Source organism: Hemiscyllium ocellatum, chromosome 33 (assembly GCF_020745735.1).
Source record: "Hemiscyllium ocellatum isolate sHemOce1 chromosome 33, sHemOce1.pat.X.cur, whole genome shotgun sequence".
NCBI classification, from domain to species: domain Eukaryota; kingdom Metazoa; phylum Chordata; class Chondrichthyes; order Orectolobiformes; family Hemiscylliidae; genus Hemiscyllium; species Hemiscyllium ocellatum.
Genome location: NC_083433.1, coordinates 9,391,682 through 9,411,041, shown reverse-complemented (window position 1 = coordinate 9,411,041; position 19,360 = coordinate 9,391,682). Strand labels below are relative to the sequence as shown.

Sequence of the window (19,360 nt, the reverse complement as noted above, 5' to 3'; positions counted from 1 at the left end):
AAGGGACCTAAGGGGCAACTTTCACGCAGAGGTTGGTATGTGTATGGAATGAGCTGCCAGAGGAAGTGGTGGAGGCTGGTACAATTACAGCATTTAAAAAGCTTTTGGATGATATATGTATAGGAAGCGTTTAGAGGAATATGGGCCAAATGCTGGCAAATGGGACTAGATTTATTTAGGTAACCTGGTTGGAATAGATGAATTGGACCAAAGGATCTGTTTCTGCGCTGTATATCTCTGTGACTCTTTGACAGTGATGGTAGGAGCCTATAAACAACAATTAGCGCTAATGAAACGTTCTAGTCAGGCTTTGAAGAGAGGTTGAGAGGCAGGAGGTGTCAACATCAATAGGAAATGTAGAAACAGCAACATCTAGGGTAAGATTAACTGTTCTCTGGCTGGGTGAAGGAGAAATATTGATGACATTAGCCTATGACCCGGAATAGACATCTGTTCCTTGTTTTTACAAAGCAAGACGGGAATTTGGATAGTGAGTTGCCCATGCGGCAAAAGATTGGTATAAAGATATAAATCTTTCACTACATTCCCCAGGGCTAGCCTCTGAATACTCGCAATGTCTGAAAAAAATGATCAAAGGCCTGTACTCAAGACTCCTGTTGTAGATTATTACCATAATCTCTCTCACAGGAATTGCCACAATCTCTCTCACAGGAATTCCCACAATCTCTCTCACAGGAATTGCCACAATCTCTCTCACAGGAATTGCCACAATCTCTCTCACAGGAATTCCCACAATCTCTCTCACAGGAATTGCCACAATCTCTCTCACAGGAATTCCCATAATCTCTCTCACAGGAATTGCCACAATCTCTCTCACAGGAATTGCCACAATCTCTCTCACAGGAATTCCCACAATCTCTCTCACAGGAATTCCCATAATCTCTCTCACAGGAATTCTAACTGGCTCAAAGGGAAAGGCAGCAGTCGAAAGAAACCTCTCCCTCTGACACCATGTCTACCTATAGCAGTTCAAGAAGGCAGTTCAGTGCCACCTTCTCAAGGGCAATTAGGGACACACAATAACAGCTGGCTTAGCCAGTGACGCCCACATCCCACATGCGTCCTGTTCATGGGAATGGCAAGTGCACCCACCTTATGTGATGTATGGTAGGACTCTCAGTCTGAATGAGGACTCTCCACCACAATGCTAACTGGTTTGGTGACACCTGTACTGGTGGTGTAACTTTTTGTCATGTAATTGTTCATGACTTTTTCCTGAGTTGGAAAGAAAAAGGAAGAACAACAGAGGCAGCAAATCAGAATGCGATTGAAAGCTATAGACAGGCTGAGCACTAGGATTTTATCTTAGATCAAAGAAGACTGCCTTTCTTGCCAAAGACAACTCTCCAAGCCTTCATCCAAGACTTGCAAACTACAAAGGCCGGCTCGCAGCTCACCTCAACAAGCTGCTGCCATTGTTCAATGGGTTTGCGTGGGTTGGCCAGCATTTCAGTCCAGTGTTCCCGACCTGCACCATCAGCGTCATTCCCTACACAGCACATCCCAATAACCTCGTTGTGACCGATGCTGCAGAGAGAGCAAGAGACAGGATCAGCTTGAGGTGTTTCTGAAGCGAAAGGAATGAGACAGATGACCAGACAAGTTAGAAGCAAGAATCAGCCATTCAGTCCCTCGTGGCTTTTTGCACCATTTGATCAGCTCATGTCTGATAGTGGCCTTGCTTCCACTTGCTGCAAATGTGTTGCTGGTCAAAGCACAGCAGGTTAGGCAGCATCTCAGGAATAGAGAATTCGACGTTTCGAGCATAAGCCCTTCATCAGGAGGGCTTGCTTCCACTACCTTGCTTCCACTTCCCCACCTATTCCCACTCCTTCATCACTAATCCCTTGTCTCTACTTCTCTTAGATGTGGAGGAGGCGGTGTTGGACTGAGGTGGACAAACTTAAAAAAATCACACAACACCAGGTTATAGTCCAACAGGTTTATTTGGAAGCACTAGCTTTCGGAGCGCTGCTCCTTCATTGGGTAGCTGCCAACACAGCTATCTGATGAAGGAGCAGCGCTCCAAAAGCTCGTGCTTCTAAATAAACCTGTTGGACTATAACCTGGTGTTGTGTGATTTTTTTTAACTTGCTTAAATGGCCCAGCCACCACTGTCTGCAGAAAGCAGTTGCAAAGGCTGATGACCCTCTGAAAGAAATAAACTTTTCTCCACATCTCTGTCTTAAACGGAAAGTCCTTTATTTTTAAATTACATCCCCTTGTCTCTCCCACAAGGAGACAGATCTGCTCTGCATCCTCCTTTTCTATGTTTCGGTAGGATATTCTGAATTCCAATGAATACAGGGCCATCCGCTCTCAATCCTTCTCCTATGACAACACTATCTCATTTAAGGAAGCAGTTGTTTAACTCAGGCCCAAAAGCAAATCACTATGGTTGCTCAAAATTGGAATCTGTTCAGTCTGTAAATGCTTTCTTGAAAAGTGTATTTGTTCACAGATGTGAGTGTCACTGGATCGGTGAGTGGTTTATTGTGTACCCCTAAATGTTCACCACCCTCCCTCCATTTTACCCATTTTCACTGCCTTTTTATTCATGTCTGGGATGCTGGCAATGGTGTCTAGGCCTGCAAGTGTCCCCCATTCCTAATTGCCTCAAAGCCAACCTCATTTCTCCGGGTCCAGAGTCACATAGAGTCATAGAAATGTACGGCATGGAAACAGACCCTTCGGTCCATGCTGACCAGATATCCCAACCCAATCTAGTCCCACCTGCCAACACCCGGCCCATATCCCTCCAAACCTTTCCACACGTTCAATTCTGCTCTCCTCACCATAGGAAAGATGTTGTTGAACTTGAAAGGGTCAGAAAATGTTTATAAAGATGTTATCGGAGTTGGATGTTTTGAGCTATTAGGAAAGGCTGGGGCTATTTTCCCTGGAGCATCGAAGACTGAGGGGTGACCTGATAGAGGTTTATAAGATCATGAGGGGCATGGATAAAGTAAATAGACTAGGGTCTTTTTCCCAGGGTGAGGGTTCCAAAACTAGAGGGCATAGTTTTAAGGTGAGAGGGGAAAGATATAAAAGGGACAGAAGGGACAATTTTTGGGTGGTGCATGTATGGAATGAGCTGCCAGAGGAAGTGGTGCAGGTTATATAATTAAAACATTTAAAAGGCACCTGGATGGGTACATGGATAGGAAGGGTTTAGAGGGATATGGGCCAAATGTTGGCAAATGGGATGTACAGCTCCATGGCTCAATGGAGGCCAGATTGAGAAAGGAAGGCAGATTTCCTTTTTGAAGGGTAATAATAAACCAGGTGGGTTTTATGACAATTGACAATGATTACATAATGGCCCTCACCTTTAGGCTAGTGTTTTTTTCCATTCACGTGAACCAACAAATAAACAATACCAAGTTTCCAAACCTCTGCCATTTTAACTCCCCACCTTGCTGAAGGGTGCCAGTGAAAGCCAACACAATCTAGAGGAACAGCAGCTGTCCTTGAGGCTTTAGACTGAAGATACCTGCAATGAAGCTAGTCAGACAGGTTACAACATATCTTTGCAGCAGGTGGGACTTGAACTTGGGCCTTCTAGCCCAGAGGGATGGAGAGTACCATTACACCACAAGCATTCAACTTTCGATTGCTGCCTCTGCTTTTTGCATGTTCTCTGTTGCCCCATTTCCTAGATTATCAGCATGACTATGAGCTGGATATTATATGCCCCCCACCAGCTCTGTTTTTCGATGGGGGTGGGGAGGGTTATGTAATGTCGGGAGGGTGGCTAACCCACTACCTCTGAGCTGGATGAGTAGGCTTGAAAATCGGCAGTACGGCCATCACTGTAAATGAATAGTTAAGCGACGATTGAGTTTGTTAAGAGCTTTTAATCCTAAGACCATAAGACCATAAGACATAGGAGTGGAAGTAAGGCCATTTAGCCCATCGAGTCCACGCCACCATTCAATCATGGCTGATGGCCATTTCAACTCCACTTACCCGCATTCTCCCCGAAGCCCTTAATTCCTCTTGACATCAAGAAGTTATCAATCTCTGCCTTGAAGACATTTAGCGTCCCGGCCTCCACTGCACTCTGCGGCAATGAATTCCAGAGGCACACCACTCTCTGGCTGAAGAAATGTCTCTGCATTTCTGTTCTGAATTGACCCCCTCTAATTCTAAGGCTGTGTCCATGGGTCCTAGTCTCCTCGCCTAATGGAAACAATTTCCTAGCGTCCACCCTTTCCAAGCCATGTATTATCTTGTAAGTTTCTATTAGATCTCCCCTTAATCTTCTAAACTCCAATGAATACAATCCCAGGATCCTCAGCTGTTCCTCGTATGTTGGACCTACCATTCCAGGGATCATCCGTGTGAATCTCCACTGGACATGCTCCAGTGCCAGTATGTCTTTCCTGAGGTGTGGGGACCAAAACTGGACACAGTACTCCAAATAGGGCCTAACCAGAGCTTTATGAAGTCTAATTCTACACCCTAAATCCTACACCCACACAGGCCAGAAAGGGAGGAATGGACAGTCAGGCGCATGTGAGATTTGCACTTTTTTCCAAATAATAGGAAGGAAGGTGCTCTTGCGCATCAGGAGTGTAGCCTACCCCCACTCCCTGCAACAAAGCTGGAACATTCCTCCTTCCTTCTAACATGAAACGTTTCCTGACCAACTGTAAAAAATGTATTCTTCGTAAGATCAAAGTCAGACTTTGCTGTCCTTCCCTCATTGACTTGGTATCGAGGGGTTTGCTAGGGCCATTTTAGGAAGCAGGTAAGAGTCAAACACATTGCTGTTAGTCTGGAGTTACATGTAAGGATGGTGGATTTCCTTCTCTGAAGGGCATTAGTGAATCCAATGGGTTTTTACAACGATCAATGTGGTCACCATTATTGAAACAAGATTTTAATACCAGAGTTATTAATTGGATTTAATTCCACGAGTCACTATGGTGGGATTTGAACCCACACCCCAGAGCAGGAGCCTCTGGAATACTCATCAATGGGATCATCGTCTCCCCCAAATCTGACAGGAACTAAACACCAGCTGACCCATGTCTGTGTTACATCGCAACAATTGCTCTTTCAACCTGTAATTGGCACACAGGTGCATCTTTATGGAATATTCCACTGTGTATTACAGCTTCTAACATTTTTTGACAATTGTGTGTGTGTGTGAGTGTGTGTGTGTGTGTGTATATGTGAGTGTGTGTCTGTGTGTGTATATGTGTATGTGTGTGCGTGCATGTGTGTGTGTGTATATGTGTACGTGTGTGTGTCTAGGTTTGTATATGTGTGTGTGTATGTGTATATGTAAGTGTGTGCGTGTGTATATATGAGTGTGTGTCTGTGTATATGAGTGTGTGTCTGTGTGTATATGTGTATATGTGTGTGTGTATATGTGCGTGTGTGTGCGTGTCTGTGTGTGTATATATGTATATGTGTGTGTCTGTGTGCGCGCATGTGTGTGTATATGTGTGTGTGTGTCTGTGTGTGTATGTATGTGTGTGTGTGTGTGTGTGTGTGTGTACACATGTGCACATGCGTCTCTGTCTGTGGTCTGTGTGTTTATGATGGCCTTCTAGCGTCCAATGTCTCAGACATCAGCTATGCCCTTGATGTCTGTCGCCCAGAGTGTGTTTTTTGACTGCCTGATATCCAAGTGATCTACAGTGATCCCAAGGATTAAGCACAGCCCTCTGTTGACTCTAAATTCAGTTTACTGTTTGCATACGTGCCTTGATGTAATAAATGCTGACAGAGGAAGGCAGCAGAATCCACATTTCACTCGACTGTGGTTCAGGGTTAAAGCTGTCAAACACCCAGTGGAAATAATGAATGGAATTGAAGCAACAGCAGACTATAGATTTACAGCAGTTATCCCTTCACAGAAAGGTAAAGATGAGACCCGCTCATCTGGTAGAGAGAGTGACAAAGGATATGTCGTTTACATGATGTTTTGTTGATAGGTCTCCATGGCGATGGTGTGACCTATCTATCTCACATGGATAAAGGTTCCTCAATTTGTACAAGAGAAGCTGAGAGTTACTTCTCCAAACCCAGTAAATTTTTGATCACTCAACCTCTGAAAAGGCTGACAATCAAATTTACCGCCCAATAAGATTCACAGGATGCTTGTATTTAAATTGATTGGCCGGGTCCTGACCTCAGTTACTTGGTCAAATCCAGTGACTACATTTTGGGCCAACTGCAACCAAGGGGATTGGTTCCTGTGTGTGATTTTGCATATTGAGGATGTCCTTGGTAGTAATGCTTGACAATTGTGAGGAAAAAGGTTTTCTTCCCTTTGAATGGGGTCTCAGCTTGCATTTATATCGCATTTCCACAAGCATTCCCAAATACGTTAGAATTTATGAAGTGTTTTAGATAGGGTGGTCACATTAGGTAAAGTAGAAAAGTAGCAGCCAATTCTGCCACAGCCAGTAATGAGGTAAATAACTGTTGATGCCATAAGATATGGGAACAAAGTAGGCCATTCAGTCCATTAAGTCTGTTCCCCACTCAATGAGATCCTGGTTGATCTGATAATTCTTAACTATATTTCCATTTATTTAATACTCATTTAATACAGTGCATTAGTCGGTGGCGGGGGGAGGGGGTAAATGTAGAGTAGTAGGGTAGGGGAATAGGTCTGTGTGGGTTCCTCTTCAGAGGGTCAGGGTGGACTTATTGGGCCTGATTCCACACTTTCGGGATTCTATGATTCTATAATACTTTCCTGCCCCTTTCCGTGACCCTTGATTCCTTTACAGATTAAAGGTCCATCTATCTCAGCCTTATTGACCCAATCTCAACACGCTCTCTATGATAAAGAATGCCACAGATTCACAACCCTCAGAGAGAAACAAAAACCTCTGCATCTGTACCTTATGGGTGACCCCTTACTCTAGAATTATAAACTTTGGTCGTAGATTCTTCCACAAAGGGAAACAAGCTCACTGCATCGACCCTGGGAATCTCGTACATTTCAGTAAGGTCACCTTTCATTCTTCTAAACTCCAGTGAGTACGAACCCAAACCACTCACCCTCTCCTTATTAGCAAATCCTTCCATTCTTGCGATCAGCCCCAACCACCTCCAATGCCAGTCTAATACTGGGTCAATAAGCAAACAGCAGAATTGTTGAGCAGTTATCCAGTGAATGTTTCGCTGTTGAAGACATAACAAATGTCCCCAAAATACTTGTAAATCAAGGCATGTTCATTTGGAACTTAGTACAAACATTACGGAAGTAGTATTGTGAAGCTTAGTTGAACGAAAGGATGATTCGTCATCAGGACCTGATAGACTTCATCACAGAATATTAAAAGTAGTCGCTACTGAGATAGTAAGTACACTGGTTACAATTTTCCAGGTTCTGCATCAGATTGTAAAATGGTTGGTGGATTCAGGAAAAGGACTGCAGGAAACAATAGACAATTAGTTATAGGTATGTCTTAGGGAAAATTTTATAATCTATTATTAAGGTGGAAGCAGGGCACTTGGAGAATCTTAATTCAATCACTCAGAGTTGACACGGTTTTGTGAAAGGGAAATCATCTTTGGCTGATATATTGGAGTTCTTGAAGAAGTAAGAGGCAACATGGCTAAAGGGGAGCCTGGTAGATGTGGTGTGCTTGAATTTCCTAAAAGCATTCGATAAGATGTCACATCACAGATTACAACAATAACCAAACACAAACGCAACAAAACAAGAGCTCGTGGGGTGGGGAGCGACACATTCACATGGATACAGGATTGGTCAGCGAACAGGTAGCAAACCTGAAAAATAAGCAGGTCATTTTTGAACTAGCAGGATGTAACTAGTGTCACAAGGATTAATATTGGAACCTCAACTAGTTACAATTAATAACAATAATTTGGATGAAGGCACCAAATGGTGTTAAATTTGCTGATGACACAAAAATAGATACGAGAGTAAGTTGTAAAGGTGACATAAGGAGTTTGCAAAGGGATATACTATAAATAGGTTAATTGAGTGGGCAAACATTTGGCAGATGGATGAAAATGTGGAAGAATATGAGCTTGTACATTTTGGCAGGAAGAACAGAAAAGCAGCATTTCATTTTAGTGGAAAGAGACTGAAAAACTCTGTGGGATCTTGATGTCCTTCTACATGAATCACAAAATGTTAGTATGCAGATACAGCAGGTAGGCAGACAAATTGAATGTTTCTACTTATTCCCAATGGATTAGAATACAAAATAAAGAGATGCTTCGCTGCAGCCGAACAGCATGTTGGGTAGACCACATCTAGAGTTCTGTTACAGTTTTAGATCCTTTGGTTAAGAGTGGCTATAACTGCGTTGGAAGCAGTTCAGAGTAGTTTTGACTGATGGACTCGTGGGCTGAAGGTATTAGGAAGAAAAGTTGAGCTGGGGTTTAAAATAATGAGAGCAGATGTTACTGAAATATGTTGAGATCTTGCGTTGTCAAGGTGGATACTGAGAGGATGTTTTCCTTTATGTGAGAGACAAGAACTAGGGGATACAGTTTGACAATAAAGAGACTCACACTTTTTCTCTCAGAGAGTCATGAGAACGTGGAATTCTTTTCCCTAGAGAGTAATGGAGGTTGAGTCATTCAATTTTTTTTTAAGGCTGCGTTGGATATTGAGGGGAGGGAGGCAGTAAAGTGCAGTTGAGGCCACAATCAGTTCAGCCACATTCATATCAAATGGCAGTGCCGGCTCAAGGGGCCATATGGCCTACTCAGGCTGTGAGTTTCTATGGTGAGTGAATGAAGTAAGCTTTTATGGAGAAGGTGTCCCACAAGTTGAAACAATTGTGAGTAGAATTTCCACAGTCTAACACAGTCCTATCATCTTTTCCAACTTATGCACTTGTCTTAATCTAACTGTTGTCAGGAGAAGCAAGAATTACACATGTTGTTAAGTAATGTGACCTGAAGTGCTAGAGAGCTTCAAGTGTGATTAACCCACATTCACCACAAGGGCAGTGAATAAGCTCTGCAGACAGACTCCCACACATCTAGTTAAAATGCTTCACTTTAAAATAAAGTCCAACCTTTTCAACTCTGCTGTCCCTTCAGCATTGCCTCCCCCTGCCCCAACCCCATCAAGGGAGATTCAGCTCAGAAGCCTTCATCATTCCATGGATTACTCCATTTTGTGGGTTACTCCTCTCGAGATGTACTGGATGGCAATAAAACCGTGAGCCTGTAGATGCAATCATCTTGTGATGTTTGAATCTTCCAGGAAATCCATCCACATAATTTTCAGCATCAGGTAGTCTGAGGTTGTACTCGAGAGTGCTGCAGCCTCTTCAGTGTGCCAAGCTAATAAAACTTTCAGTAAAACTAAGAATGAAGGTCACAGAAGAACTGATGTAACAGCCCTTTCAACTGAATTTAAAAGCAAGGCCACTGTAATGCGAAGCTGGGAGATATTGAAAGGAGGCATCTAGAGCGATGGTTAATGCACACACCGTTACAAAGAAAAGCATCCTTTGTAATCTCATGTGTTTGTCGTGAGTAAATGTAATGTTAAATCTTTAAGAAATCTGCAAGCATTTGATATGAAAGTGGAATCTTTTGTCTATGTACTGCTACAAAATTCACACTCTGAACAAAAGCCTTTTCTCCAGGTTTCTCTTTCCTATTCTTTGCCTAACACTGTATTTCTCATTTCTTGGTTGACACTTGCTTTTAAATTCAGCTGAAAGGGCTGTTACATCAGTTCTTCTGTGACCTTCATTGTTTGTGGAAGTACATGTGTGGGCCGGCGTGTGTGTTTGTAATCATGTGTGTAATTGTGCATGTGTGCGTGTGTGTATAAATGTGTGCACTTATGTGTCCGTCTGCCAAGTGTGTATGCATGTCTGTATATGAATGTGTGTGTGAAGGGTCTGGGTGTGTTTGTCTATGTGCACTTGCATATGTTTGTGTATGTGTGTGGTTATGTGTACCTGTACTATCTGTGTGTGTGTGTGTGTGTGTGTGTTGTTATGTGTACCTGTACGATGTGTGTGTGTGTGTGTGTGGTTATGTATATCTATGTATATCTGTACTATCTATGTGTGTGTGGTTATGTGTACCTATGTTGTCTGGGTGCGTATATGCATGAGTGAGTGTGTAACTCAAGTGTGTGAGCCCTGTGTATGGGTGTGTCCACACATGAGCGTGTGTGTATATGTGTGGCCGCACGTGCAGGTGAGGTGTATCTAAGTGTATGTGTATTTTACATTCTGTTCAATCAGGACAAATCAAAGAATAAGATATAGCAAGGATCGATTTGAGGCTATCCATTTTGAGCAAAAACAGGAAGGTAAAGGATTATTAGAATGGTGATGGATTGGGAAAGGGGGAGTTGTGATGAGACCTGGATTTCCTTGTAGATCAGTTGTTGAAAGTAAGTGTGCAGATGCAGAAGGTGGTGAAGATAGCAAATGGGTTTGTTCACTTTCATTGCAAGAGGATTCAATTAAAGGAGCAGGAATGTCTTGCTGCAATTGTACAGGGCTTTGGTGAGACTGCATCTAGTGTATTGTGTTCCATTTTCATCTCCTTAACGGAGGAAGGATGTTCTGGCTATGAGGAGAATGTAATGAAGGTTTAACAGACTGATTCCTGGAAAGGTAGGGCTTTGCACCACCCCACACTGCCCTCAAAGCAGCTGGAGAGGCCTAGGGACAACACATCCATCCTAGGACTAGCCAAACAGAGTTAACCACAAGAATTCCTAGAGCATGGCATTCCAATTGGAACTCTACCAACAAACACATTGACTTAGGCTCCATTTACCACCCCCTGAGATAAAGAATAGGAAATAACAATATCACATGAAATGACATCACTACAGGAAATGACATCACTGATCCAAGAAAATCTAAATACAGAAATAGAAAGTGGGCTACACCGCCAGTGCTTCACCGAAGGCTCACTGATGATGGTACATGGTATGGTGATGAAATGCCTAAAAACGAACCTCCCAGCTCAGTGGGCAAACTTACATCTAGAACCTCAACCTGAGCTACAAATCTGTTCAAAACTCGGGTGTAGAGACTGTCACATATCTCCCACTGAACTGTGCCTTTGCAAAGAAAGTCTGGAGAGAACGATGCAGTGGTTTTTGTCAAGGTCGGCCTGAGTAGTTCTGTGATATAGACTCTGTGCTCTACAGTCTTTTCCCGGGATCACACACCGAGACAAACATAAACTGAGCCTGGAGGGCCATCAACTCAATGAAAAATGCTCTTTTGTCTAACCGAAACTCGTTGGTCTTCCAGAACAAGGGATTGACCCTGACCGAGTGTTGTGGACTGGCACAGTCCAAGGTCCAGGACGACCATAAGACCATAAGACATAGGAGTGGAAGTAAGGCCATTCGGCCCATCGAGTCCACTCCGCCATTCAATCATGGCTGATGGGCATTTCAACTCCACTTACCAGCGTTCTCCCCGTAGCCCTTCATTCCTCGAGACAACAAGAATCTATCAATCTCGGCCTTGAAGACATTTAGCGTCCCGGCCTCCACGGCACTCTGCGGCAATGAATTCCACAGGCCTACCACTCTCTGGCTGAAGAAATGTCTCCGCATTTCTGTTCTGAATTGACCCCCTCTAATTCTAAGGCTGTGTCCACGGGTCCTAGTCTCCTCGCCTAACGGAAACAATTTCCTAGCCTCCACCCTTTCCAAGCCATGTATTATCTTGTACGTCTCTATTAAGTCTCCCCTCAATCTTCTAAACTCCAACGAATACAATCCTAGGATCCTCAGCCGTTCCTCATATGTTAGACCTGCCATTCCACTTAGGTCACTTAGTATATGGAAATGGTCATAAATTTAACTTCAAGCACAGCAAACAACTATGAGAGGATATGGTCAACACAGGACTGATGATGTTGCACTTGAATGCATGCATGATTTGGAGATGACGACGTGCTGAGGGATGCCATAAGGTTTGGAAAGCTGTGGCCAAGGCGCAGTGAGGAAAGACCACTACATAAGGTCATTCTGACGAAGTTAAATGGGGGTCCATTCAGTTATCAGACCCTTCTCATGCCTCAAATGTATGTAAATATAGTCTTTTATAAGTAAGAAATGCCTTGGGTATTTTGAAACTGTTGGTAAATGTTTGTTTATTCTCAATATGAAAAGATTGTCAGAATCGAACGGCTTTAGTAACGATGTTAGTCTGCAAAGAATTTTATGAATAAAGTATATTTTTGAAATAAAGAAGTCCATTCGGTTATCAAACTCTCCTGTTGCCTCAAATATATGTAAACAGTATCTTGCATAAGTAAGAAATGTCTTTTGGGTTCTTGGAACTGTCAGCAAAGTCAAACTCCAATGTTTAGTTTTCCACAAACAAAGACGGTATAGAACTGAACTGCTTTAGTGAACATGTAGTGCTTTAGTGTATATACAAATGTTTATGAATAAAGTATATTGTTGAAATAAAGATTGTTGATGAGCTGGAGTCTGAACTTTAAATACTGTGACATATCAGGGAGGGAGAGAGTTACCTGGACGCTGTATTTCAGGAGACAGTTATACCCCTTAGATTAACTACCTAGAATTCGGTCAGTGGTCAGGAACAGGAGGGTGTGAATCCACAGCAAGGCATGATCCAGGAAATAGTGCTGAAGGAGCCTCAGCCCTTCGGCCTGTCTAACAGGTTTGAGATTCTTGCTCCCCTGTGTGGATGAGAGTGGGTGCTGTAGGAAGGGTGAGCAAACTAACCATTGCACTTTGGTACAGGGAGTCATTCAAGAGAAATGTAATTGTAATCAGGGATAGTATAGTCAAGGGTATAGACACAATTCCCTGTGACCAGGATCGAAAGTCCAAAAGGCTACGTTGCCTGTGGTATCTGGGTTCAGGATATCTCATCTGGGCTGCAGAAGAACATAGAGTGGCAAAGGAAAGCTCCAGTTGTCACGGTCCATGTAGATACTAATAACATATTGTAAAAAGAGGGAAGAGGTTCTGCTGAGGTTATTATGAGAAGCTAGGGGCTAAATTAAGAAGCGGAACCAGCAACGTATTAGTCTTCAGATTATCACCTTAGCCATGAGCTAATTGGCACAGGCTCAACAAGATTAAAGAGGTGTATGCGTGGTTCACATAATGATGTGGAAATTCATATTTGTGGGACACTGTTATCAGTATTGGGGAAGGAGGCAGCTGTTCCAATGGGATGTGCTTCACCTGAATCATGCTGGGACCAGCGTCCTGGAGAATCATATAACTCGGGCTTCAGACTAAATAGTGGGGAATTGAGTTTAGTTACATGAAACATTACAAAACCAACGGTAAAGGAAAAGGTAGGATTGCTGATGAGTGATGTGATTGACTGTTACCAGAAAATAAACGGAAGGGGCAGAATGTGTGAACATCACATTGTACCAAGGAACCATGAAAGTTCCTCGATAAATTTAAAGACTTGGCATCTTCATGCACAAAGCATTTGGAAAAGGGCAGACGAACTAATGGCAAAAATCAAAGAGACAAGGACTTTGAACTAGTTAAACTGGGGGGAAGGTTTAAGAGAGGTCATCAAAATTTCCAGAACAAGTTATAGGTCACTTAGTATATGGAAATGGTCAGAAATTTAACTTCAAGCACAGCAAACAACTATGAGAGGATATGGTCAACACAGGACTGATGGTGTTGTACTTGAATGCATGATTTGGAGATGCCGATGTTGGACTGGGATGTACAAAGTTATAAATTACACAATACCAAGTTATAGTCCAACAGGTTTAATTGGAAACACACTAGCTTTCGGAGTGCTGCTCCTTCATCAGATGGTTGTGCTGATGAAGGAGCAGCGTTCTGAAAGCTAGTGTGTTTCCAATTAAATCTGTTGGACTATAACCTGGTGTTGTGTGATTTTTAGCTTTGAATGCATGCAGTATGCAAAACATGATAAATGAACTTGTAGTGCAGATTGCTGTGTGCAATGTTGTGTACATCACAGAGGTGTGTCTTCAAGTGGGTCAGGGCTGGGAACTAAATATCCAAGGCTATGTGTTCTATCAAAAGGACAGGCAGATGAGCAATGGGGGTTGGGTAGCCTTGTTAGTAAGAAATGCAATTAAATCAATAGCTAGAAGCGATATAGGGTCAGAAAACATAGAATCTGTGTGGGTGGCGATAAGGAGTCACAAAGGGAAAAAAAACACCCTGATGGAAGGCATTTACAGACCTCTGGCAGTAGTCAGAATATGGAGCAGAAAATAAGTCAGGAGACAGAAAAGGCATGTAAGAAGGGCACTATTACAATGATTATGGGGGACTTCAACATCAGCTGGACTGGGAAAATCAGGTTGGTAGTGGATCCCAAGAAAAGGAATTCATGAAATGTCTACGACATGGTTTTTTGGAGCAGCTAGTGGTTCAGTCCAACAGGGGACAAGGAATTTCTGGATTTGGTGCTGTGGAATGAGGTAGACTTGATAAGGGAGCTTAAGGTGAAGGGACAGCATAACATTGGTAGTGCCCCTACCCCTGGACAGAAGTTCAAGTCCTATTTGCCCCAGAGACAGGTCGTAATGTGTCTGAACAGCTTGATTTAAAATGTCTAAAAGCAAACCAGAAAACATACCACGTGGTGAAAATTAGTGGGAAGCCAGAGAATTGGGAAGCATTTAAAAACCAGCGGGGGACAATTAAAAAAAAAGTGAGGGGGGAGAAGATGAAACATGAGAGTAACCTGTAAAAGAAGATTACAAGAGCTTATTAAATATATAAAAGGTAAGAGACTGACAAAAGTGGACATTGGACCACTGGAAAATGAGGCTGGAGAAGTTGTAATGGGGAAGTAGTAAAGAAATGAGAGAGGCATTATAAATATGTACTTTGAATCCATGTTCATGATGGAAAACACTAGTAGCATACCAGAACTTCAAGAGAGTCAGGGAGCAGATGTGGGCATAGTAGCCAGCATGAGGGAGTAGGTGTTGGAGAAGCTGCAAGGTCGGCAGATGGATAAATCACCTGGACAGGTTGGATAGATCCCAGGGTTCTGAAGCAGATAGCTGAGGAGGTTGTAAAGGCAATTGTGTTGATCTGTCAGGAATCATTAGAGCTCGGGAGGGTTCCAGAGGACTGGAAAATGGCTAACATAACAACCCTGAATAAGAATGGATGGAGGCAGCAGACAGGAGATTACAGACTGTTTAGCCTGACTGCACTTGTTGGTAAGATTTTACAGTGCGTTGTTAAAGACGAGATTCAGAGTTCCTAGAAGTGCATGGTAAAGTAGGGCTGAGTCAGCATGGTTTTGTCAAAGGGAGTTCATGCCTAACAACTCTGACATCACCAATTCACTGATGTTGAAGCCGTCGTCACTTCAGTCACCGCCAGATTGCCGCCACAGCCACGAGGAATAAACCAGACTCCCCGCTGAAACCGATGCACCGCTGCCAGGAGGGACGGACCAGACCCACTGATGATGAAGCCTTCAGTAAAGCCAAGACCACTGAGGCCGTGAGGAAGGGACACCCAGATCCATCACGCTGCTGTCACCTCGCAACCATCTTCCACCACCACAACCACGGGAAAGAAGGAAAGGTGGACTTTCACACAAAAGAGAAATGAAGAAACAAAACAAAAAAACAAACAAAGACACATGTGGCCAGCCAGGTGAGCAGGAGCGTACACCACAAAGCCCAAACTTTTCCCACCCTGATGGTGCCACCAAAGGTTTTAATGGCCGTACCTCAGGGGCCTGCAACTTCTCTCTGTTCATCTCTCTGTCTCACTCACTCTCTACTCATTGCAATCAGTCCTTCCCGCTGCAACATCAGCACTCAGTCAGTAATCCTCTCAACATCACACTTAAAATGGCAGAGCAGGACTCCAAAGCCTGAGCTCGTCCATTCCTTCCATTTCTTTTTGTCTTTTTCTTCTTTTTGTGTTTATTTTCTTCCTCTTTTTTTTATTTTCTCTCTATTTGCCTCCACCCCTCGGACAGTGTCAGTGGTGGAGAGTTGAGCCAGTGTGGACTCAGTGTGCGTTGAGGTAGCTGACATGGACTCCCTGCTTTAGAAAGACTGTAATGCTGATCATATACCTTTACTTCTTTATTTTTCTAATTTATACCAAAGATTTTGTACCTTTTGAACCTTTGTATCTAGCTTTATAAGGAGCGTGATGCTGATCTTTTAACTTTATTTCTTCATTTTTAAAAATTTATATCTAAGATTTTGTACCTAAGATAGTGCCGAAAATAGTGACTTTGTACACCTTTTGCTGTACTCATGTATCCCTGTCAGTGAATACATTTGACAATAAACCGAATTCTAATTCTAATTCCCTTGGTCCTTCTAAGCTCCTAAACCACCAGCCTACACATAAACTCAGAGACATGTTGACAAAGCTCTTGATTAGGATAAATGCAAGACTGCATGAATTGGCCAATTTGTTACAACAGGGGAAAGCAATAGGTCAATGGTTTCTCTATGTCAACACATTGGCCATTCAGGGTCAGCTTGGGAACCAATCAGTACATTTTCTCCTGTAGTTGAGTCATAGAGATTTTATAGCATGGGAAAAGGCCCTTAACCCATTGCAGCTATGCAGGTCATCAAGTATTTGTCTATTCTAATTCCATTTTTCAGTACTTGGCCCATAATCTTTTATGCTATTATTAATAGTTATGATATTTTGAAATTTGGCATTTTTGCTTTCATCTTGATGAGTCCAAGATGAAAAGCTTTGGCAACTTAGCTCAGATTTCAGCAATACTCAGGATTTGTATTACCAAAAACACAGAGCCGACACCTTCGTCCAAACACTGGGAACAAGACTTACTGCTCGAGTCTATTTGACCACCCCATTATATCATGGTTGGACTATATGCCAACTTCATCTATCCATCAGTAGTAGGGGTGTGGAACGGACTGCCTGCAACAGTAGTCGACTCGCCAACCTTAAGGGCATTTAAATTAACATTGGATAGGCATATGGACAAGAATGGAATAGTGTAGGTTAGATGGACTTCACCTTGGTTCCACAGGTTAGCGCAACATTGAGGGCCGAAGGGCCTGTACTGCGCTGTAATGTTCTATGTTCTATCATTGATCCTATCCCTCCATCCCTTTACCTAACAAAAATGTATCAATTTTAGTCTGGAAGATTTTTATTGACTCCAGAGCTTTTCCAGGAAGAAAGTTTCAGATTTCCTTAACCATTTGTGCGGAAAATAAGATTTTCCTGATTTCACTGCTGAACTAGCTGTCTCTAATTTTAAGATCACACATCTCTTGTTTTGAATTTCAGGGTAATAAGATCCCTGCAACTAGCCTGTCTGAATTTTCTTGTATGATTTTGTACCTGACCTGCTGACGTCAATGAAGTACAAGCCATGTTTAAGCAACCTGTCCTCTTAAATTAACACTCAAACCCTAATAGTAGTCTGGTGGATATGCTCTGCACTCCCTCAAAGGTCAGTGTAGTGAGGTAAAGTGCCCAGGGCTTGACTTGGATGAAATAACCTCACAGAGGCCTGTATCCCGTCATACTTTATTTCCACTTGGTCAATCCTGGACATTAATCCAGCTCGCTCAGAGTAGCTCTGAGAGTGAACAAAATCTCTGACACTTCTGTTTACATCTGTCAGCCAGAGCTCCCTGATTGAACCAGATTAACAGCCCCAATCAGGGAACTCATATTCTCTGAGGCGCACCTTGTTACAAATACTACATTAGACACCTGTCTATCTTAATCCCATTATTTTCTTCATTTTTGTGGTTCCATTGTGCTCAAATAATTTCTTTCCTCAATTTACTTTTTGTTTCCCTTATGTCAGTGTTATTTATCTCTCATCTGTATTGTAAAAATAGAATATATAGTGTTTTTTGTCAACGAGTCTACCATTCTATTATTGTCCATTATAATAGCTCCTGTTTACTGGGCCTACAATCACCTTTACCACTCCCTATCCCAATCTTATTTCATATATCTTTGCTATTTATTTCAATCCAGTTTGCAAACTTTTATCATTTTTCTTTTTGGTATTTCTTTGTTGCTGTCTCAATCTGTTGGCATTCTCCCACACCATGTGCTTGTGTGCAGTTTTTCATTTGATACTGTCTGTTACTTCATTCGCTGGCCTGGCTTGCTTTGCAGCACCAGTGAAGGATTCGCCTGGCAGAGCAAAAGACTGCTTTGCATTGCAAAAAGATCGTTGAATATTTCCCATTGTAAATCTGTAGATTTACTTATTAGCTTACTGCAATCAATTTACTCGTTGTCCCTCCGAAATTCACTTCGTGATAAATGTGAAGTCTTGGTTTATCAGCTTTTATCAAAACCCAACATCAAATTTTATTATGCTCACTATCTCCAAGATGTTTCCTTATGCCCAGATTGTTAATTAGTTGTGGCTCACTATTCAAGCCTAAATTGAGTAATGGCTGTTCCTGAGTCAGTTCTAAAACACTTTGTTCTAGAAATTCATCCAAATACCTTTCAGATTAATATCTTCACTGTACATCACCTTCTGTATGAAAATAATATTTGTCCATTATAATTAAATTGTTCTGCTCCACAATTTCAGTTAGACATCCCTCTCACTATATTAAAGTTATGTCAGGAAGTTGTCTTTATTGTTTCATAGAATATTGCGGTCACTAGCAAGGTCAGTATTTGTGGCCCATCCTTAACAGCCCTTGAACTGTGCAGTTTGCTAGTTCTAACAGGAGTTAAAGGTCAACTTTTACACTGTGTATCTGAAGCCACATGTGGGTCAGATTGGGTAAAGATGGCAGATTCCTTCATTAAAGGACATTAGTGAAACCAATGCGTTCTTACAACAATCGGTGATAGTTGCCATGTTTACCATGACTAAAACTGGCCTTATATCCTAGGTTTATTAAGCTACCGGCTGGGGTAATGGGATTGTCTTTGAGAAGGTGACAGTGAGTAGCCTTCTTAAACCACTGCTGGGTAGGACATTGGAAGTTTGACCGAGTAACAATAAAGGAACAGGGGACTTAGGGATTCTGAAGCCTCACACCGTGAAGATTAATCCTTTCTGCCCACAGTTACTGGCTGATGTGACAGTCACATTCCCAAGTCAGGATGGTGTGTGGTTTGGAAGGGAATTGGAGGTGGTGTTGTTCCCATGTGTCTGAAGCCCTTGTCCTTCTAGGTGATGGAGGTTTCAGGTTTGGTAAACATTGTTGAAGGAAGCTTTGCAAGTTCCTGATGCACATTTTGGAGATGGTACACACTGCTGCTGTGGTGTGTGCCAATGTTGGGGGGAATGAATGTTTAAGGTGATGAATGAGGTGCAAGTAGATTGGGCTCTGTTGCCTTGAACAGGGTTGAGCTTCTCAAGTGTTGTTGGAGGTTTCCTCGTCTAGACAC

At 42.6% G+C, this 19,360-nt stretch overlaps 1 protein-coding gene across 1 annotated transcript in view; it reads right to left on the bottom strand.

Moving 5' to 3' along the window:
- Positions 1 to 1,137: 1,137 nt before the first annotated feature.
- syt3 (synaptotagmin III) overlaps positions 1,138 to 19,360 on the bottom strand; it is a 69,436-nt gene continuing 51,213 nt past the window's right edge. The window contains exons 6-7 of the mRNA XM_060849218.1: positions 1,419 to 1,548; positions 1,138 to 1,236 (exon numbers count right to left, since the gene is read on the bottom strand). Coding sequence (XP_060705201.1) covers positions 1,138 to 1,236; positions 1,419 to 1,548 — 229 coding nt within the window. The remainder of the gene's footprint in view (positions 1,237 to 1,418; positions 1,549 to 19,360) is intronic.